Source organism: Emys orbicularis, chromosome 3 (genome assembly GCF_028017835.1).
Source record: "Emys orbicularis isolate rEmyOrb1 chromosome 3, rEmyOrb1.hap1, whole genome shotgun sequence".
Classification (NCBI taxonomy): Eukaryota; Metazoa; Chordata; order Testudines; family Emydidae; genus Emys; species Emys orbicularis.
In genome coordinates, this window is record NC_088685.1 from 1,716,478 (window position 1) to 1,737,715 (window position 21,238).

The following is a 21,238-nucleotide window of genomic DNA, read 5'->3' on the forward strand; positions in this document are numbered from 1 at the left end:
ACCAACAGTCCTCACACTTCCGTAGTGTCCAGCCCCTCCTGGCATCTGGAAGCAGGGTCAGTTTTGTGGTGGGCTGGTGAGAAGGGAAACACTCCAGGAGAAACTGGGAAAGGAGGATGCTCCTGCTGGCTCGGTAACAATCACCCCTCCCCTATGCTGTCATGCTCCTGGGGCTCTGTGACCCTAGGCTCCCCTTGCTGTGCCCTGGAGAGCATTTTACATAGAACCGACAGCAAACCCTGTCTGAAGGCTGGCTGCACTGAGCATACTGCTCTGAGCCCGGGAACCGGGCGTCCTGTGCTGGCTTGCGGCTCTCCGCCTGCGTGTATTGGCCTCTCAGGGAGTAACGTTCTGCTTTTGTGTTTGCCTGGCAGAGCCGTGCTTTCCCTGCCTCCCGAGCTTTCAGAGCCGTCTGCATTGAGTGAGGCGGCCAGGGGAGGGGGCCGGAGCAAGTGGAGCACAGGAGTTGGCCCGAGGCTCGGTCCTCGAGTGCAGAGGAGCAGAGTACTCCGACTTGATAACATGCATTCCCCCCTCCCAGTGATTCCCGGCCATGGATGCTAACAGAGGGAGGGTTAGCCCCGGGTACAGACTGGGGAGCGGTGTCCAGCGTGCTGGCTGCTGTGGTGCCTCAGGGTGCGGTGTTAGACAAGCCAGGGCTGGCGACAACAGTGCCCACCTCTGCTGCCCCGCTGGCACTGAGCCAGAGGGACTTGCCCCTATCAAGGCTGCCAGAGCCAAGAAGGGACTTGCTCTGGGGACTTGGACTAGTGGTTAGTAGGAAGAGCCTGTGCCGTGCTGTGAGCACACAGCAATCCCTCCCCTCCCTGGCCCTGGGAGCGCTGGGCATGCTGGCAACAGGGCAGCTCTGGTAACAGCCAGGTGAGGCCGAGCTAACCCAGGCAAGGGCTGTGTCCCCTTCTCCCTGACTTGGGGCAGGCCCAGGGTCCTCATCGGCACATAGCTCGGCTTGAGTGCTGGGGTCACTCCCCTGTGCGTGTGTGGGGTTGGTGGTGGCACCAGTGAATCCCGCACCAGTCAGGAGTGTCCGCCGCTCCCTCACCTGCTCTCTCAGCCTGTGTGAAATTGGGGGGCGAGGGGTGTATGTCCCAGAAGCCCCATCACCCTCATGAGCAGCACCCCCCACAGGCAGGGTCTGCGCTGCTCCTGCTGCTAGACGTGACGTTGGCAGGGCGGCATTGAGACACCTGGGACATGGACGCTTGCCTTGCTGCTGCCCAGGCACTTGGGGCCAGGAGTCCAGCCCCAGGTTCTGCCTAGCACCTTTCCAGCTCCTATGCCATGCAGTGCCATGCTGCGCCACGCCTCCACCATCTCTTGCTCTGCTGTGGTCTTCCTTCCTTTCACATCTGCGATGCCCTATTGGTCTCCTCCCACAGGTGTCCCCACAGCCTATCACCTGCCGCCCTTGGCCTGGAACACCTTCTAAGGGGAACTGCTCCAAGGAGCCCACCCCCCCCCCCCCCCGCAGCAGGCGTGTGTGCGCTTACAATCAAAGCCAGCGCCATCTCAGAGGCCACCGAGTGGAATGACCTGATCCTGGCTGGACCCCTGGCCTTTCTCCACACGCCCCGTTTGGAGGCTCTTGGCCGCAGGATCCTGTGTTCTACAGAGCACCTAGCACAATGAGAAATGACAAAACAAGTCACTGAGCTCAGAGGGCTTTCCCAGCGCCAGCCCTGCGTGTGGGCGCCAGTGCTTGGCAAACCCAGAAGCGATGGGTTCATTCTGCTCACTGAGCTGCATCTGTGGCAGCAAGAGTTGGTTTATACACCACCCCAGAGCCGGCTGGGTGCTGCATGGACGCGCACGTGCCGTCCCTGCCCCGAAGGGCTGGTAACTTCACTGGGCAGCATACCAAGCCCAAGGACGGGGGATTGGGCACAAGAGCCCCTGGTTTCCAATGCGAGTCTCCTTCCTTGGCTGCTTTGCCCGTGTATCTGTATTTACACTGTGCAACGACTGTTCTTCCAGTAATGTCCCTAGGGGTGCTCCACATCGGGTGCGCCCCCAGGCGCCTTTGACCAGAGATGTTTGGCAGCAGTGCCCTTTGGTCCACACCTGCACCCTCGCTATCCTCAGGCCTCGGACTCAGGGTGGATGGGGCAGTGACGGAGGAACTACCCTCAGCTCCTTCTCAGCCTGAGAGACAGCAGCTTGAGGGGCCCACTTTGTAGCTAGTTTTCCCTTCGGGAACAGCTCCTCGTTTAGCGTTTCTTGTTTCTGGTTGTAGTTAGTGCTTTTAACTTTTGCTAGTTAGAGTAGTTTTTAGTAACGTTTATGGGGGGGGGGACTTCTTGTCCCCCCTCACCCCATTGGGGCCTTTCCCGCCTTTGAAGGAGTCTGTCTCCTCATGGCTAAATGCCCTGGATTTAAACGTTGCCTCAGATGGTGGGATTCACTCTCTGTATCTGCTGCTTAGGACACACTTGTGTCCCAGCTAAGTGTGAGATTTTTTGAGGATTTAAGAGTAGGATTAGAAAAAACAGAAAGATTAAGTTTAGTCTTCTCATGATGGAGCAGTGCCTTCTGCCTGCCTCACACCTGGGCCCTGATCTCCTCCCTTCCCACCCCCATACAGTGGTCTTGCAGCAAGGACAGCGCCTGTCGACCTCTGCAGCCCACTCACCCACCAGACCTTTGAGGGGGTTAGCACCAGGACTTCCAGGAAGAAGAGCTCCAGATCCCGTCACAGAGAACTCGGTGCCAAGAAGCCTGTGTCACCACAGAGACCTGCGTTTCCAGAGACCTCACATCCCAAAAAGGGTACCACTGAGGTTCCAAATTCTCCAGGTACAGAGATTTCAGGTACTTTTAAGTCCCACAGTACCCAGCATTACTTGGTATTGCCCAGGCATGATCGTGGTGCAAGGGATTCTAAGGACTCTGCATCAAAGAAATTGGTACCGAAGGCGGATCCTGTTTCCACGTTATCTACAGTACCCAAGTCGACATTGCAAACTGATCAACTGGTGCCGTCAGTGCCAGCATCATCCTTGGTACCACCATTCCCCACTGCAGAGCTTCGCCAGGGTTCTGTGCAGATTCACTGGTACCACATGCATTTCAGGTTCTCCAGGGACTTGTTTGTGTCAGATGAACCCACCTCCTTCCTACTAACGGGTACACAGAGACTCTTGGTACCGGAACGTTGTCAGTCACTGCATCATTCTCTGGCACCACCTTGTTCCCAGGTACCCACTAGAAAGGACAAGCAACCTGCCTTAACACCAGCCCTTCTGCCTCCCATGGACTATGAGCAGGATAGCTCCTCTGACTCTGGTTTCCATGTGAGGTTCACTTAGTTCCCAGCCCAGAGCTGCCTCTCCTGACATCTTTTCTGAGAGAGAAACTCCAAGACACAGGCAGACTGCGGTCACTCCACATTCCTCCTGGTATGATCAACCCTGGATGCCCCTCTTTTTCCTTACGGCCCCCCTCAGTTGCTGTTTTGGGACTCAAGGGGGTGCTTATCGGCAACAATTCTCCAGAGTGGCCAGCTACACTGGTGATGACCACCAAAGGAGTGATCACCCGCTCCTCCTGTTCCTCCACATCAGTCTCTCCACCTCAGAGGAAGCTACACCAAAAACTAACCTCTCCTGCTCGCCCCGCATACACAGATTATTTTCAGCAGTTCCAGGAGCTTATGAAGAGGATCTGACTCCCTCCAGGTCCCCTTGGAGGAGGTCCATGAGACCCACCATGAACTTTGAGACGTTCTCTGTACTGCCACTTTGAGTCCCGTAGCTTTGCCTGTAAGCAAGGCTTTACCTGAACCTCCCAAAACAATCTGGCAGACCCTGGCCACCATACCTCCAACTGGTAAAAGGGCAGATCATGTTCCTGATAAAGGTGCTGAATTTCTGCCAACCATCCCCCGGCACCTAATTCCTTGGTCGTTGATGCTGTGAATGAGCGTAGTAGGCAACCGCACAAGGCCACACAGCATAATAAAGACCAAAAACGCCTAGATATTGTGTTTTTAGGCTAGTTTAGATTAGGGTTTTTGCGTTGAGTCGGGATACTTACAGCGCCGACCTGGTGGATCCCAGCATGAAGAAGCAGGTTTAAGAGATACGCATTGTGCCTGAAATGCCTAGGTGAGACTCATTCTCTGGTACCCGGTGCTATCTGCAGCACACTTACTCCTTGAGCCCAGAAGGACAGACAGAACAGACTTCTGACCCTTCTGTTACAAGAGGCCTTGTCAGTCAAGCCTCTGGGATCCGATAATTCCAAAGGGTGGGAAAGGAAGGCTATGAGCAGGATAGAGACCTGAATCGGCTCCAAGCACTTCCAGATCTAAGAAAGTGTTAATCATGACAGCTTCGGCCATGGCACCAAGCTCCAGTTCCAAGTCAACAGAGCTTCTGGTAGCCAAGGCCTCAATCCAGCTCCAGAACTGTTATGGTCTCCATCAGAACTGGATAGAGACCCTAAGGATTGGGACAATTTACCGGACCCAACTCCATCAGTTCTGAAGAAAAGGAGGCTAAATTTAAAACATCTCAGGTGGTTCTTCGGCCAATTCGCAGCATGCAGATGCAAGACCTAAGGACTTAAGACCCCTGGATCTTTCAGAGGATACTGATCCAAAAAAGAGGCCATCGGATCGAATCATAGCAGCTCAACCTCATATTATCATAGTTACAGCGCATGTTGATCCGGACCTGCATCATATACCAGGTCCAGCCGCATGACATTGTTCTCCTGATAAGAGACCGAGACGATATTGAGCAGGAGAGCTCTCCAGGGTCCCTGCTACCACCACCTTACATTCCACCTGGCTAATCAAGAAAGACCATATCACCACTCTCTGTATTTCAGATCCCTACTTCAGTTATCTTCCCTATTGTTTCAGTATCTGATCCAGGATTGAATCTGCAGGTGTTGAGCTCACCCTGACACATCTAAGACTCAATCTTCTAGTGTGAAACAGTCTCCCTCATCAAATGAACACTCTTGGACATCCTATGTGTCAAACCAGTAATGTAATGCCAGATTTGGGTAATTGGCAAGACTGGCCCATGCCACCATGGATGTCTTGGCCAACCTGTTTATTAATAGCAGTCGAGAGAACCTGATTCTTTGGTTCCAGAACAACTTCCATCTGAACCTATGGATCTGAGGTGTCCAGATCCAAGACACCCAGATCCGACAGCCAGGGAACATTGCCCTACCTTAATGCAAGACACTGTCTCTGATGTAGGGTGCCAGGAAAGGTCTCCTTGGGATGACTTCTAACAAGAAGTCATGGAACTAGAAAATGGTTCGTTTCCAAATGAGAATGCCGGTGTAGCTGCAGCAGCATCTCCTTCTGAGGACGCAATTCAGTTCCATGGGCCTGTGGACAGGACGGCATCAACTTGAAAATCCCCATCAGTAGCTTTGGAAGAAACCACCTATCCAGTGTTTGATGTTTTGGACTCTACTGCAAAGAGGAGAGTCTCCTTGCCTGTGTTAAAATCTTTGGCAACCAGCAAAATCTCTCTAGTCCAGTCTGTCTTCATGTCAATCAGTTTCAAAACAGGCTGACAGACTGTATTAGATCACATATGAAGGATTCTCCTGCTTTCACCCATCACCTCCCTCTCGTTTCTTGTTGTAACAGCAGCAGTTCAAAGGTTTAGGTCAGGTCTTCAACATTCTACCCCTTATGACGAAGAGGGGCAAAAGTTGGATTTTCTACAGAGTGAATTGTTTTCTTTGGCTTCCTTAAACATGCATGTGGCCAATTACCAAGCAGTTGTGGCCACAGGTATTTTCACTTATGGGAGATATCAGTCTTCACCAAGATTCTTCCAGGGGATCAGAAAAAGTTAACAGCAGCTCTCAACAAAAAGGGCCAAGACTAAAGCGTGCCATCAGGCATTTGCTGTCTCCCATACCACCTCAATGTCTGTAGCATCAGCAGTAGCTCTCCATAGGCATGCATGACTATGGTCATCCTCTCTTCCAATGGAAACAAAATCTAAATAGAGGATCTGCCCTTTGAAGGGGTGGGACATTTTAGTGTGAAAACTGATGCGCTATTGGAAAAGACACGCTCCACTGCGAGATCTCGGGAATTACTGCCTCATTATAGAAGGAAAGCACCTCTGCTTGTGTTCAGGTGTCACAGGAAATACTTTCCTTCCTCTTTGGCTTATAATCAAAAGAGACAGACACACTATCAGCAGTACCACCACCGCCGCCAAAGGTCCTCTCCATCACAGAAGAGGAAGAAATCCTACAAGCTTCAGATGAGGACAAAACTCCCCGGCCGTATCCTCTCTGCCTAATGTCAGGCCGCAGTTTGACATGAAGATTGAGAGCTTCACTTTCAGACCATCCTACCCCCATTACTGGAGACTTGTCCCATTTCTGCACTGCATGGACAACTGTCGCCTCCAACGGATGGGTAAAGAAAAGTGATACTATCCAGTTCAAATCCCTTCCTCCATGCAAATCCCCCCTCCCCACCCTTTTCAGGGCCCCTTCCCAGGAGAGGTTATTGAGGCCATAAATACAAGCTCTGTTGCAAGCAGGAGCTATAGAAGAAGTATGATTAACTTCCAGAAACAAAGGGCTGTACTCCCGATACTTTCTAATCCCAAAAAAGACTGGAGGGCTCAGAACAGTTCTTGGTCTCAGAGCTTTAAACAGACACATTAGGAAGAGTCAGTTCTGGATGCTAACCCTGGTTGTGATTATTCCTTCCCTGTCTACTCTGGTTTGGTTTGCCGCTCTCGATCTCAAAGATGCATATTTCCTTAAGACTCTCCCATTGCAAATACCTACCTTTTACCCTTGGTCCAGAGCACCACGCCCAGAGTTCATACCCAGCGTCTGGCTCCAGCAGCAGTATATCTGAGCCAACAAGGGATTTTCATCTTCCCTTACTTAGATGATTGTCCCCTGAGGGTTCCATCTGAGGAAGAATTAGGGAAAGCCGTTCTGTTTGGTTCCCCACATGCTGTATTCACCATATTGATTGCAGCTGGCAAAATCAATGCAGCAACTCACCTCAAATGATGCTTTCTGAGCTTGGCCAGAGCCAGACTTGGTTCTCTTGAATTGCACTTGTTGATACAAAAGTTCTTCTTTCCGGCATTGGAAAGATTACCTTGGTTTTCCTGCGTTCCTTGTCAGGGGTTTCCAAGTGTTATTTAAGTTTGTTAGGTGTCATGGTGTCGCTAGACAGCACCCTGGGGTGTAGCAGGCATTTCTGGCCTTTCTTCGTTCTTGACCAAAACACTGGTGAAGCCATTATCAAAGAAAGCCCGTCAAGTTTGTGAGCACATTTCTTGGACTCTTGTCTTTCATTCCTAACTGCATCACTAGACTCTCTGCTGGAGGCTGAAGCAGATGCTTTGCGTAAAAATGAGCTCACTGGGTCTCTTCCCATAATAGTTCACTGTTAAGCGAGTGAGGCCAGGACATAGTGTGGTGATACTAGGGCAGCACTGAGACAGTGACTCGCAATGGTTCTCTTTCCGTGCGCGCCAACAGGGACGCAAGAAGATCTGGGCCCTGCCTTACGGAGCTAACAAGCCACTGCAGATTCCCATCCGAGGAAAGGCCAGCACAGGCTCCTCCCAGCTCAAGCAGAGAGGATGCCCACAGCTAAGGCTCTTCTGCATTCAAGCCCCTCAGTGGGATGCTTGCACAGCTGGAATGGTGCAAATGGCCAAACTGGCGTCTGCAGAGCCAGCGTGTCTGGAACTGCTCCACAAACGCTGCGCCAGGAGGCTGCCAAAATGGCCTCCGCCCAGTGCAGCCTTACCTGTACAGTGTGTGCGAGATCACACTGGGCAGAGGCTGCTATTTTGTAGCTCAAAATTGCCGCCACCTGGCATGGCATTTGTGGAGCTGGTCCAGACACATTCAGGGGCTGACAGCATCATCTCTCAGGCCCATTGGACCTGCTTCCCCATATGCTTACGGCACAACCCCATTTGGGGCCACAACCCACAGTTTGGGAGCCTATGTCCTACAACATAAGAATGTCCACACTGGGTCAGACCAGTGGTCCACCTATCCCAGTATTCTGTCTTCTGCCAACGGCCAGTGCCAGGCGCTTCACAGGGAATGAACAGAACAGAGCAATTATCTAGTGATCCATTCCCAGCTTCTAACCATCAGAGGTTTAGGGTCACCCAAAGCATGGGGTTGCATCCCTACCCATCTTGGCTAATAGCCATTGGTGGGCCTATTCTCAATGAATTTATCTAGTTCTTTTTTGAACCCAGTTATACTTTTGGCCTTCACAACATTCTCTAGGAATGAGTTCCACAGGTTGACTGTGCATTGTGTGAAGGAATTCTTCCTTTTGTTTGTTTTAAACCTGCTGCCTATTCATTTCATTGGGTGACCCCTAGTTCTTGTGTTATGAGGAGTAAATAACACTTCCTTATCTACTTTCTCCACACCAGTCATGATTTTATAGACCTCGGTCATATCCCCCCTTAGTCGTCTCTTCTCCAAATTAAATCATTACAAACAAACAAGTAAAAGATGCGCTTCTAAGAATAAAATCTAATTTAACAAACTAGAGTCTTTTGCCCCAAGTCAGGTTTTCACCTAGATTCAGTTTATAGAGACTTTGAACCTCCACTTTTTACAGATGCACCGCTCGGGCCTCTTCTGTCTGCCCAGTAGTGGATGCCAAAATGACTTTCTGTCATTGCTTATATCTTCCAAAGACTCAGGAAGGTTTCCTGGAGCTGCAGCTTCCATTCCCCATGAAAGTGTTAAGTGTCCATCCCCCATTCTGGTTTGCCTGATGGCTTTGTCTACCTTGCATGTAAATGTACCTTCATTGTCTCTGCCTGGCGACCAGGCTGGTCAGACAAGGAGCTGCGTATCCCTTTGGCTTAGGCAGGCTGGGGTTCCTGGCCTGCTTGCCAGATGCATTTTAAGAACTGAATTCTAGCATCTATTTGTAATTTTTTTACACACCCCAGACATACACACACACACGATGATTTTTGGGACCAGAGTGTCACCAGTTTGTGTATGCCTTACATCACGCCTTTCGGATACCGATGGACGTAGTGAGTGTGCCAGGCCTGACAAGCTGCTGCCACAGTAGTGAACTGCCAGTGGGACTCTGTGGTAACACCCCGCCACCCTCACGCACACACCGTTTTCTGTAACGAAAAGGTATCTTCCAACCCCATCCCCAGACTTGGATGTCAATCAGGGCCTCATTCACCAGCACTTCACACCTTAGATGGCAGGAGAGCGTTAGCTTTTTATTTGGACAAGACTAAACCCTGCCGGGTGTCTTCCAGGCAGACAGAATTAGAGGGGCCCCCATTTCTCCTCAGAGACTCTCCAAGCGCATTTCCGGTTGGATCCTCTCGACAGCGCGCAGTGTGGGCGACGCCTGAAGTGGAGCACGCCGCGGGACGCGGCTCGAAAAGGCGAGGTTACTTACACCGCCCAGGCCTGGCGTTCTGGAAGATTTGTCCCTACGGGCGCTCCGCCACCCACCCTCCTTCCCATCTGCTTCATCTCGTCTCGGCGGGACGTTGTGGTTACGAAGGAACTGAGAGGGTGGTTCGTCTGACACTGCCCCGTCCCCCAGGCTGGTGTCTATGCGCACCGGCCGTGCAGCACCCAGAGGGTCAGACATCTCAAAGAGCTTGTTTCCACCGTCCCGGCTCTGGCAGAGTGGGGCTGGGCAGCAGAGAGGCACTGGCTAGCCTAGCCCGAGCCAGGGGGCAGGAGGGCGAGGGCCATGGCTGACGAGAGCGGGCACAGACACGCCAAGCAGCGTTTGTAGGAACCTTGCATGTTTTTAACTTTCACAAAGTTTCCAGTTTCTGGTTGGGGGGGGGTGGGGAGGGAAGGGAAACTTTTGACCAAAATGGAAGTTTTTCATAGAAGGTTTTTGCTTTGGTCAAACAGCCCTTTTTTTGTTTCCACCTGCTGGCTGAGACCGTGGTAGGAACTGCTGGGCAGGGTTGTTCAGCACAAGGCAGCTGTGTTTCCTGGCCTGGCTGACTCCCTTCCCCTTCCAGCTGGGCTTTCGGCCGCAGCTTGCTGTGCACGCCCAGTCCCCGCTCCTGCCTGGTCCCCGCGCAGAGCCGGCTCCGGGCTGGGTGGTGCACGAGCAGAAAGGGGGCCAGCTCTTCACCTCGGAGGAGCATGGATAGCTTGTACAGGGGGGTGAGAGGACACAGCTCTCAGCAAACCCCTTTCCACGCCTGCCTCCATGGAAAAGGGTCCCCGTCCAAATGGCCAGCTTGCATGTTCACTAGGCGGCTGCCTGCTGCTGCGTCTCCAGGGGCTGTAGGAACTGAGCGACAGAGAGGCCTGTAAGTCACGTCGCGTGCCCTCGCTCTGCTGAGCAGCTCCACGCACTTGAATTCAGTGCCGGCTCCTTGGGGGAGGATCAGGGGCTTCCTTGATCTACCCGTAAGACGCTGTGCCCAGCTCTGCTGCTGCAGAAATAACACCAGCCGTCTCCCCTCCAGCGTGCTACCCATGCAGGGGCTTCCTGCCAGGCCAGCTGTTCCCCTGTTACACCCCTCGGCCCAGAGGGTGAGGCCCCCTCCTGCTGTGTGCTGAGCCCTGTGGAACCGAGTGGGGCTGCTGCCAACTCCATTTCATTCCCAGTGGGCCTCTCCTTCCCCCCCCCTCCCCCCAGCTGTGGCACTGGAATGGGGCAGCAGAAACGTGCCCAAAAGCACCAAGTGGGGTTGGGGCCCTTTTGTATGACCTGCCCAAAGAGCTCACCAGCGAAAGAGGCAGCGATTGCAGGTCGGGGCCAGGGTGTGCCCTGCCAGCAAGTGAGCCAGTCACTGCTGGCCCCTGTGCTCGCGGCAGCCTGAGGGTCACAGGAGATGTCAAATGGCGGCCTGATGCCATGGCGTTTGGGAAGAGTTTAACCACAATACCTTGGCCTGGTTCCTAACTTGATCATTAAACTGTCACCCTAAAATTCCCTCGCCGCTTGTTGTTCACTTCCTGTCCTAAATTGCTGTGGGGGGGTTGCCATGTGCTGCTTAGCAGCTGCTGTGTTCCTCCCCAGAGGTGGCTGGTGACCCTTCCGGGCTGTGGCGTGTTGTGTAAGGGTGGGCCTGTGTGCTCAGTGCTGCGCTCTCCCCTGAGGCCTCGCGGGCTGGAAGACACATCAGCCCCCCGGCAGCTGCAGAGTGTGGAGAGAGCTGGAGGGGGGCTTGTCGTGCCGGTTCTCTGCCATCCTAGGCGGGCTGCCTTGAGCTGACTGAATGGCCCAGCCTGGTGCTCCAGGCAGGCTCCGAGCTAGACGTGTCTAGGCGTGCCTGCAGCTCTGGCTCCAGCGGGAGCTGGGGCTGCAGATCCGGCCTCTCCCGTTTCAGAGCCTGGCTCCAGCACCCAGGTGTGGCGGCCTGGCCGTGCTTTGAGTGCCTTGTGGGAGTGGTGCCCTGGGCAGGTCATGGGGAATTGCTGCCCTTGCCAGGGCCATCTGGAGTCAGGTGACAGCCGGACCTGGCTGCAGATTGTCCTGTCCCTGGGGGTACCCAGGGGGCCACTTGCGCCTTCGGCTCTTGGATGTGCTGAGCCCCAGCCCACAGTTTGGAGGGGCTGGTGTCAGGCAGAGCCTGCAGCAGGGAGGTGGGTCGCTCTGCCTCTGTGCTTGGCAGGCTCCTCCGCCTGGCAGGGGGCATGGGGTCCTGTGGGGCACTGTGGGAGGGGAGGGGGTGAGCAACACCGCCAGCCCCTTCCTGAACTTCCTTTTCAAACTCCCTCCTCCCCAGAGCCCCGCGTGCAGGACAAGCGGCGCCAGCAGCACCTGACTCTGCTGCGAGCAGCGACCAGCAGCGACCAGCCGCCAGCGCCTCTCCCTCCCTGTGCCAGGCGTCTGTGCCAGCCTCCGCCGCCCGCCAGCCTGCGCCCCTGCTCCCTGCCAGCCTCCCTCAGCCTGTCAGGTTTGTGTCTGCTCCACCCCCGGCCTCTCCACGCTCAGCCCGTCCCTCCAGGCCAGGGCCCAGGCCTTAGGCGAGAGGCTCCCCCTGCCCGGGGAGGGCCAAGCTAGCCTGGCAGCAGTGCTGGCAGAGGGAGGCCTGGACACGGAGCTCACGCAGCGAGCGTTGCATCCTGCTGTGTGGGGCCGGTCCCCGGGCTCTGCTGGGAGGCCGGTCCTGGTGCCCCAGGGGTCCTTCCTGTTTCATGTGTCCCCCCGTCCATGCCAGTGTGTCTGCGCCCAGACAGTTCTTGCCAGCCCAGGCCTGTCTCCAGGCAGGTCGCTTGGTTACTGTGCCTCTGTCCTAGTGACCGGCAGCGGGCAGCTCCCATTGTGCTCCAGTGCTGGACTGTGGCTGTCCCCAGGCCCTGTGGTGCAGGCTCCTCCCGGCTCCCTCAGGTAGCTGGATATGCCACCTACGCTAACAGGGCCAGGCCCTCCCAGAACCAGCCCGGCGAGGCAGCACAGGACTCAAGGCGATGGCCTGCATGGCAGGAGAGGCGGGGCCCTGACTGAAATAGCCTCGTGGTAACCCCACTCCAGTGGCCTGGGGCGCAGCGTGTTCTGAGCCTGTGCTACCCCCAGAGAGCAGAGCAGCCTGTGACCCTCCCCACGTCCTGCGGGCCAGGGCAGGGGCAGTGCAGGCAGACGCTGCTCTGGGGCCGAGGCATGGGGGGGAAGCGGGGATGCTCTGGCGCTGCAGGCAGGGACGTGCCCAAGGAGGCGCCAGACCTGGCTTTGCCGCCACAGGGCGTGGAGGGAGCTGAGCCCAACTGGGCCCTGGCTGCCTGTTCTTCCCTCGCAGTCTGCCTTGCCCGGCCTCCTGGGGCCATGGGAGGGTCAGTGTGGCTGCCCTGGGGCACGGTTGTACTCTGCTGTGGGGGTGATACGCCACTGCCGGGCCAGGGCCAGGGCTAGGGCCAGGCTTCCTCACGTTCCTGTATTAGCCGCACTGGTGGGAGGAATAAAGATTTTCCAAAGCTGGCGTCTCTGGACTCTCCTTTCACAGGTCCCCATGCAGCTCCACACCAGGGCCGCTCCCGGGGTGCTCTAAGCACCTGGGCATCTGGGCAGCCCTGCTGCTGGCCCCCTGCGGCTCCTCTTCTCGGTGCACACTGGCCCAGCACCGCCGGGAACCAGTATACGACAGGAGGGGCTCCCAGGGCTGCCGATCAGACAGGGATGGTGCTGTCTTCGGCCGAGCCGCCCTGCTGGCACTCGCCCTCGGCCTGGAGGTGGGCTTGGGGCCTTTGGCTCCTGGGGGAAGCTGCTCACCCCATTTTTGGTGGGCAGTGGGGTGAGGTGAGTGATAAGGTAACGAGTCAGCCCCTGCCTGCCCAGGGGCCTTCCAGCCAGCAACGGTCGAACAGTGAAATCTCACAGCACCCCAGTGTGGCTCTGTGCTGCCAGTAGGGAAACGGAGGCACTCAGCCGGGGTGACTCCCTGGTAGGTGAGACAGGGCAGAGGCAGGGATCGAGCCCAGCTCCCCAGCAGTGCTCTAGCCATTAGCCTTTGCAGCGCTCTGGCCCTGGCAGGGAGGGGCGGGGCCCCGGGCAGCACACCCGGCTCGGAACCAGGCTCTCCTGCGGCCCGTCCCAGGGAAGGGCCCGTGCACTCTGTGCTCATGGCTCCGTGGTGTGAGCAGCCCAGCTGGTGAACCAGGACTTGGAACTGCTCCATGACTGGGCGTGCGCACCGGACTGTCCCAGCGACTACATCCTGGAGTGCAGCCGGTCGGGTGCGCCCTGGGGCTGCTCGGCAGTAGCGTAGCTAGGGGGGGAGCAGGGGAAGCGGCCGCTCCCCCACTGAGCACATATCCAAAAGTGGCGCCTTAGGCGCCAACTCGTGGGTGCTCCAAAATTTGGTGGGTGGGTGCAGAGCACCCACCGGCAGCTCCCCGCCCCGACCCCAGCTCACCTCCGCTCCGCCTCCTCCCCTGAAGGCGCCGCCCCGCTCTGCTTCTCCACACACAGCCCCCGCTTCCCGCGAATCAGCTGTTCGCGCGGGAAGCCTGGGGCGGAGAAGCAAGCGGCGGTGCGCTCAGGCCCAGGGAGGTGGAGCAGAGGTGAGCCCCAAGCAAAAAAAAAAAAAGCAAGGGGACGCGGCTAGAGGCGCGAGGGGGGGGGCGGTGCAGCACGGCCGGAGGAGCCGGGGGGGGGCAGCACGGCACAGCTGGAGGAGCAAGGGGGTGGGGCGCAGCATAGCTGCAGCGCGGCCGGAGGAGCCATGGGGGGGGGGTGCGGCCGCAGGAGCGAGGGGGGGACACGCGCAGCATGGCCGCAGTGTGGCTGGAGGAGCCATGGGGGGGGGCGTGGCGCAGCCGGAGGAGCCATGGGGGGGGGCGCGTGGCCAGAGGAGCCAGCCAAGGGGGGGCACCTTTTTTTGTGTTTGCGCTCCCCCTGCTCTTAGAACCTGGCTACGCCACTGCCGCTCGGGCCTGGATTCTGCGAGCTTTCCGCCTCCCTTTGAACTCCCAAGAACTGGTCACCCATCACACACTGTCACAGCAGGGCTCAGCATAGCCCGCTTTCCCTGCGCCCACGTACCACCGCTGCCCTCTGCCCGCACGGTACCATGGAGGTACAGCCAGCGACGCCCACAAGCACTGCTCCCGCAGCGTGCCCTTCCGGTGCCGGGACTGACGGGGTTCAGCTCTCTTTCGTTTGTCACCTAGGGACCTCGCCCACGGGCACTAAGGCCGGGGCTCTGGTGATCACCAGCCGTGGACTTCAGGCAGCAGGGCACGGCCGGGAAGAGCCGAAGATCCCCTATGGCATGGCGCTGGTGCAGGTAACGCTCGGACCTGGGAAGAACGTGGAAACCAACCTGGCTGCTACCCCCTGAAGCCTCTAAGCCAGCCCCTCCCTGCCCCTTGTGGTCACATGCCTGCTCTCTGGGATCCCCCCACCAGCCCCCTTTGAGGTGGATCTCCTGCCATGGGAGTTGGGAGCCAGGCCCCTCACGGCCCCATTCTCTAGGCTGGGCAACGGGCCCATTAGCTCACCCGGTCTCAGCCCGTCTGTCCCCGGCCAGGGCCGTCCGAACCCCTTCCCTGTGCTGAGCCAGGAACTTGCCCGCCGGAGCCTCTGGCAGCCACAGACAGAGACCAGGAGAGTCCGGGGCCCCTGCAGCGCCCGGGAATTGATGGGGTAGGGGGGGCTGCACAGACTACAGCTCTGATGATGGGCCAGGGATCTGCACAAGGGGAGATGATGGGCGGCCTGGAAGAGGTCAGGCACCCGCCTATAGCAGAGAGGGGTGCATGGGGCAGCGTTTCCAAAGGGAAATGGTTTGGAATTGACATTTTCCTCTGTAACCCTGCTCTTCTCCCCCCCTTCCAGCCAGCCCCCACGCTGGCTGTCCTGCTGCGGGGCCGGGCCGGGCCGGGCCGGCGAGGAAGGTGCTGGCCTCTGGCTGGCAGTCACGTGAGTTGCTGGGTGGCTCTGCTGGCCCCATGCTCCCCTGGGAGAGGCTGAGGGTCGCCCACCCCCAGGGCTCGGGGTTCCAGCTCCACCCAGCGACTAGATTCCTCCCTGGGCTGAGTACAGCTCCCGCTGGGTCCCTGGATTCCCATCAGACCCCACGGGCTCCACTCTGCACTCGCTGTCCGTGCTGTGTGCACAGGGGAGGCTCAGCTGGGTGGGGGCCCCAGGCTTGGAGCTGCCCTGGAAGCCAAGGGATGGGAGGTGGCCCCCTCATGCTGCAGGTGGCCAGAGCCCCAGGGGATGGGCAGGGAGCCCAGCGTGGTGCTTGGCTGCTGTCACCCCATCTCCAAGCTGGCTGGGCTGGGCTGGGCTTGGGCTGGATCTTGCCCCCCCCCCCTCTAATCGTCTCCTGTCTTTCTGCTTAGAACCTTCCGAAGAGGCTGAGCTCCAGGAAAGTCCTAGAACCACCCAGGTACCGTGTCCCCCGCGCTGGGGGAGGGCACTGGAGGGCCATGCCCCGGGGGAGGGGGGCTCCGGGCAGCTCCCTGACCACAACGCCCCACAGCCTCTCGGAGCCCCAGTCCCACCAAGCACTGGCCAGGCAGGGTGTTCCCAGCTCTGGCTCCCTGGTGTCTCACTCTGCCCCTCGGGGCACGTGGGAGCCCATCAAACTACATGAGGCTAGGCAGGGGTGGTGTCCCTTGTTTCTGTTTGCCAGGAGCTGGGAGTGGGCGACAGGGGCTGGATCACTGGACGATTCCCTGTTCTGTTCATTCCCTCTGGGGCCCCTGGCATTGGCCACTGTCGGCAGACAGGACACTGGGCTAGATGGACCCTTGGTCTGATCCAGCCTGGCCGATCTTGTGTTCTGTCCTGCCCTGAGGGATGAGCAAGGGGGGGCTTTGGGAAATGCTGTGCTGGGGATCCAGCCGGGCCCATGGCTGGGCCCTTCCATTGCAGGTACTTCCTATGGTGTGAGAGAAAGCGCTGGAGCCCCTGGGGCTGCACGGACCTCCCATCCCCACGGCCCAGCACTTGCCCGGCCTCAGACCCTGCAGCGCTCTGGGCAGGCCCATGGTGTGCCCCTCCCCCGGCTGGCTTTGTGCCCCAGGGGATGCAGCTACCCCTGGGCTTGGCCCTCTGCCCCCTCCTGCCGTTGTGGATGCGGGAGCCAGGCTAGGGCGTGCGGCTGGAGGAGGGGACCCAGCCCCACTGACTGCCGGGGGCTGCCTCTGGTTAGAGCCGCTGAGTTCAGACCCTGGCTGCCTGGGGAGCCCTTCCTTGGCTAACATGCCCCTGCAGGCCACCTGCTCCGGCAGTCACTGCCCTGCGGCCTCAGCCCAAGGGGCTGGAGGGGTGGGACTAGCTGCAGCCAGGAGCAGTGAGCACTGCTGTCCCCGTGCTGCCGGGCAGGGCCTGGCCAGGAGCTGGGAACCTGCCTGCAGTGCTCGAGTGCATCCGCCCCCAGGCCTGTTGCTTTCTGTGGGGCCCAGGGGGAGCAGCTGCAGAATCCGGTATGTGGCTCCCAGGGGCTGCCTGGGGGACACGGCCAGGGCCGGCTCTGGCTTTTTTGCCGCCCCAGGCAAAAAAGCCTCCGGCCGCCGCCCCCTCCCCCTGCGAGGTGGGGGGGGAGGGCGGCCGGAGCCCCGGGGGGAGGGCAGCGAGCCCCGGCCGGGGCTCCGCTCTCCCCCCGGCGGCCAGAGCGCCGGGGGCAGGGCGGCAAGCCCCGGCTGGGGCTCGGCTCTCCCCCCGGCGGCCAGAGCCCCTGCTGGGGCTCGCCGCTCTCCCCCCGGCGGCCGGGGGGAGGGCGCGGGGGGAGGGCGGCCAGAGCGCCGGGGGCAGGGCGGCGAGCCCGGCTGTGGCCCCGCTCTCCCCGGCGGCCGGAGCGCCGCGCCGCCCCCCTCCAGGTGCCGCCCCAAGCACAAGCTTGGTGGGCTGGTGCCTGGAGCCGGCCCTGGACACGGCCCCTTCCCAGCCTGCTGAGCGTGCCCCCTGGGGAGGGACTGAATGGCCCGGCCAGACTCAGACCCCTCCCCCCAACACACAGCCGGCTGGGCCTGCTCCAAGGGGACGCAGCCGAGCGCTGTGCTACCCAGAGGGAGGGGACGTGGCTCTAGTGGGTGGGGTTCGGATCAGATCCATTGGACCCTCCTTGGCAAGATGCCAGCAGTGTTTAAATGGCGGCTGCCCCAAAGACTGTCCATTTTGGGGCCCCCGAGGAGCCCCGCAAGCCAGCTCCTGTCACGGCGTGCGCCTTTGCTTTCGTCCTGCGGCCAGGCCCAGCTCTGGGGGTCGCAGTGGGGTTGGAGTGAGCCTGGACTGAGCCCCTCACCGGAGTATCTCTGCTCCCAGCGCTGGGAGGGCAGAGTAGAGCAGCTTTGCTGGCACCCTCTGCTCCAGCCAGGCCAGGCGCGAGGGGCACAGAACCGCGGAGAGATGGAACGTGACGCTCCTGCTGTAAGCATTGCCTCTGGTTCTCTGCAGCCTGGGGCCGCTGCCGCTGCGCCCCAGCAGGATCCCCGTCCGCAAGAAGGCAGCAGCATGCACCCCGAGTTTGCTGGGGCTCGGCAGCGAGAGCACCTCAGCCCTCAAGGTCTGGAAATACACCCACGCTGGAGCCCTGGCCCAAAGGTCTCTGCCAGGTAGGGCACTGCGGGCACCCGGGCTGGTTAGGGCAGGGGGCAGGTTCATCCATGTGCCCTGCCACAGGTGGGGCCCCCAGACTAGCTGCCAGGCGTCAGACCCCAGCAGTCTCTACTGGGCCGTGCTGCCTCTGGGGCTAGAAGCCAGGTGGCTGCACTCTTCAGTGCAGGCCGTCAGCTGGGCCCCCTTCCAGCACCGTACCTGGGGGTGGGGGCCATTGCGTGGCAATTGCTTGATGCCACTCACAGGCCTGGGCAGCGAAGCAGGAGCAGCTCAGGCAGCACCTCCTCCTGAGCCAGCGCCACCCCCATGGGGGCATTCAGCCTGCCTGGGAGCCCAGACCCACTGAGGCTACGGGTCACTCAGGCCCTGGACCAGCCGACGGGTGGCACCTTCCCCACTCCCTGGCTGGCACTGGGAGGTGGGGCGGGCACTCCGGCTGACACTCCGGCTCTGTTCCTCTGCAGCATTCCCAGAGGACACTGCATCACTCAGCATGGGGATGCAGACAACAGAGCCGCTCTTCATCTGCGACGACCCCGAGGGCCTGCTCAGCGAGGTACCGGGCCCCACGGATGTTGGGAGGGGGCTGGGGAACCCACCCCAAGCAGGGCCCGTGTCTCCAATGCTGCCCCCCTGCTCCCGGGGCAGGCAGCCCTGGCACCAGAGCTGCAGCGTGGCCCTGTCCTCGCCGGCTTGGGGAGAGCACTCTGGTGGGTGGCCATGCTCTGAGCTGTGCTGGCTTCTCAGGCTGGCACCGCTCTGGGCGAGCACATGGCCTGCCACCGAGCCCCTCTGCCAGCCCCCTGAGCCTGTTCTTCTCTGTTGCAGCATCTGCCAAGCCGGGCCCCAGACTCGCCCCCGCTCAGCTCCTACCACACGATCCTGTCCTTCTGCACTGAAGCCTGAGGGCAGCCACCAGCTCCAGCCTTCGCCTGTCTGCACTCGCCTCCGTCTCCAGCCGGGTGCAGCCCTGCTGCAGGGGACGTCGGGCTGAGCCAAGCAGCGTCCCCACCCTGCCCAGGGCTTGCTCCAGCCTCCCCTTGCAAAGCAAAGCTGTGTTATGGAGGGAGAGTCTCCACCCAGCCCTGCTCGCCCTGCAGGGTCCATGCCCAGCACCTCCCTGCCTGGCCTCTAGCTGAGCATTGCTGGAGCAGCCTGAGCAGAGGGGGGCACTGCTGGTCTCCCCAGCTAGTCCCAGAGCCCTGTGCAGGTCCCCGCTAACCTCCAGCCATGGCCACGTGGAGGGCACTGCGTGCAGCCAGCTGGCTGATTTGGGTCACAAGCTTGGGGGTGCCAACAGCCATGGTGCCAGGGGCTGGAGATGGGGGTGATGCCCGGGGAGCTGCTGCAGACACCGTCACTCTGCGTGTCTCCCTGGGCAATGGGGAGAGTTGGGCAGGGCTAGGCACTGGGTCAGGCTGCTGGACTAGCCCCTATGCTGGGGTGCAGGAGAATCAACCCCGGGGCAAAGGGCTTTCTAGCAGGGGGCCAGCTGGTGCCAGGGAGGCACAGCCCTTCTCCCCTTCCACTAAGCCAAAGCTCCCATGGTGTGTCTCAGAACCCGGCCCATGGGCAGCTCCCTGCTGCCACAGTGAGGCCGTGGGGGGCCGTGGCCTGCTGGGATGGTGTCTCCCCACAGGAGCTGTCCTGCTTCAGGGATTGGCCCCTGCCCCACACCCAGCAGGGCTGTGGAGGCAACTTGAGGGAGTGTCCTCGGGCAGAGTACAGTGCCAGCAGAACCTCCGTGGGCTCCAGGGTCCCAGGCTGGGTATCTCCAGTCAGGGCTCTCCCCGGCACACCCCACGGGAACAGCTTGTAACCTGGGCAGGCTCTTGCAAAAGCTGCTTCATGAGCAGAACCAAGTCAGGCCCCGGAGCTGCAGGTCAGTTCCCATCCCCGTGTGCCTGGGCCCCAGGCTAGCAGCTTTGGCCAGCCCCTCCCTGTTAAGGGTCAGGGCTGGAGCAGCCCTGCAGCCAGCCACCAAGGCAGAGCCATTCTCCTGCTGCTGCAGTCGTTCGCTGCCTCCCACTCAGCCGAGCCGCTATAGAGTTGTTCATGGGTTTGAAGCTATTTTTATGAGATAGGGTTTGTCTTGTAACGTGTTTCTATTAAAGTTTGTTTGGAAGAAATGTCCCGAGCTCTGTAGTCTGGGGCAGGCCTCTAAACTGGGCCAGGAGCCTGCCACGCCCAGAGCAGCAGCGAGAGGGCTGCCGGTACAGGATGGCAGGCTGCTCAGCAGCGACTGGGGAGGCCTAAAGACAAGGCTGGACTGATGGAGGAAGGGCAAGAGAGCCAAGGGCCAGCTTTGCCTCCTTGGAGGAGAAGGGGTTAATGCAGCCTGCATGCTCTGCCCACAATACAACCATCAGCACCGCCCGGCTGGCAGGAGCCACCACTTCCCTCAGAGCCTCTGCCGGGGCAGGCAGCTTCCTGGCTGCCAGCCGGCCAAGCTCTGCCCAGCTGGGGAGCAGGACGGGAGCCCAGACTGTCAGGGACCCTTCCCAGCAGGGAGTCTGCGGGGGCTTGTACAGCACAGCGGGGCCCTGGGCTGTGGATAACACTAGTTTTCAGCTGGCAAAGGCTGCAGGAAGCTCTGTGCGAGCCCCCCCTCGCCCATGGGACCAGGCAGGAATCGCATACACACAGCTCTGAGGCTTAACACCCGCTCAGCCCCAGCCCACAGAGAGTGGCAGCAGTGAGCGAGAGACTGCGGGGGACTGAACCTGAGCTGCCAGTGCAGCCCTGGGGGCCATGAACAGGGGCATCTTGAGTAGGAAGCGAGAGGTTATTTTCCTTCTGTATTTCCTCTGCTGGGATCCTGGGTCTGGTTCTGATGGTCACAATGCAAGAAGGATGCTGGTAAATTGGCGAGGGGGCAGAGAAGAGCCATGAGAATGATTAACGGGTTAGCAAACGCCTTACAGTGACAGATTGAGCTCCCCGAGTCGCATTAGCCCCCTAAAGAGATTTAAGGGCTCCCAGGCTGTAAGTACCTCTGATAGTCTGAGGAGCCAGTTCTCAGAGGAAGGGCTAACACCAGGCAGTCGCTGGCAGTTGAAGCTAGGCAGCTTCCGACTGGAAATCAGGTGTTAATTATTAACAGGGAGGGTAATTATCCGCTGGAAGAATCCCCTGCGGCTGTGGGAGATGCTCCATCTACCAGCTCTGCTCTGGATAATTATTGGGGGGCCGTGCTAGGCAGGGGTC

At 59.3% G+C, this 21,238-nt stretch overlaps 1 protein-coding gene across 2 annotated transcripts in view; it reads left to right on the forward strand.

The window, feature by feature from the left end:
- AGBL5 (AGBL carboxypeptidase 5) overlaps window positions 1-19,000 on the forward strand; it is a 45,816-nt gene extending 26,816 nt beyond the window's left edge. For both annotated transcript variants that reach the window (XM_065400624.1, XM_065400625.1), the window contains 6 exons: window positions 11,754-11,924; window positions 14,635-14,750; window positions 15,811-15,857; window positions 17,870-18,027; window positions 18,496-18,587; window positions 18,860-19,000. In XM_065400624.1, the coding sequence (XP_065256696.1) occupies window positions 11,754-11,924; window positions 14,635-14,750; window positions 15,811-15,857; window positions 17,870-18,027; window positions 18,496-18,587; window positions 18,860-18,937 (662 nt within the window). In that variant the 3' untranslated portion in view covers window positions 18,938-19,000. The remainder of the gene's footprint in view (window positions 1-11,753; window positions 11,925-14,634; window positions 14,751-15,810; window positions 15,858-17,869; window positions 18,028-18,495; window positions 18,588-18,859) is intronic.
- Window positions 19,001-21,238: the final 2,238 nt, after the last annotated feature.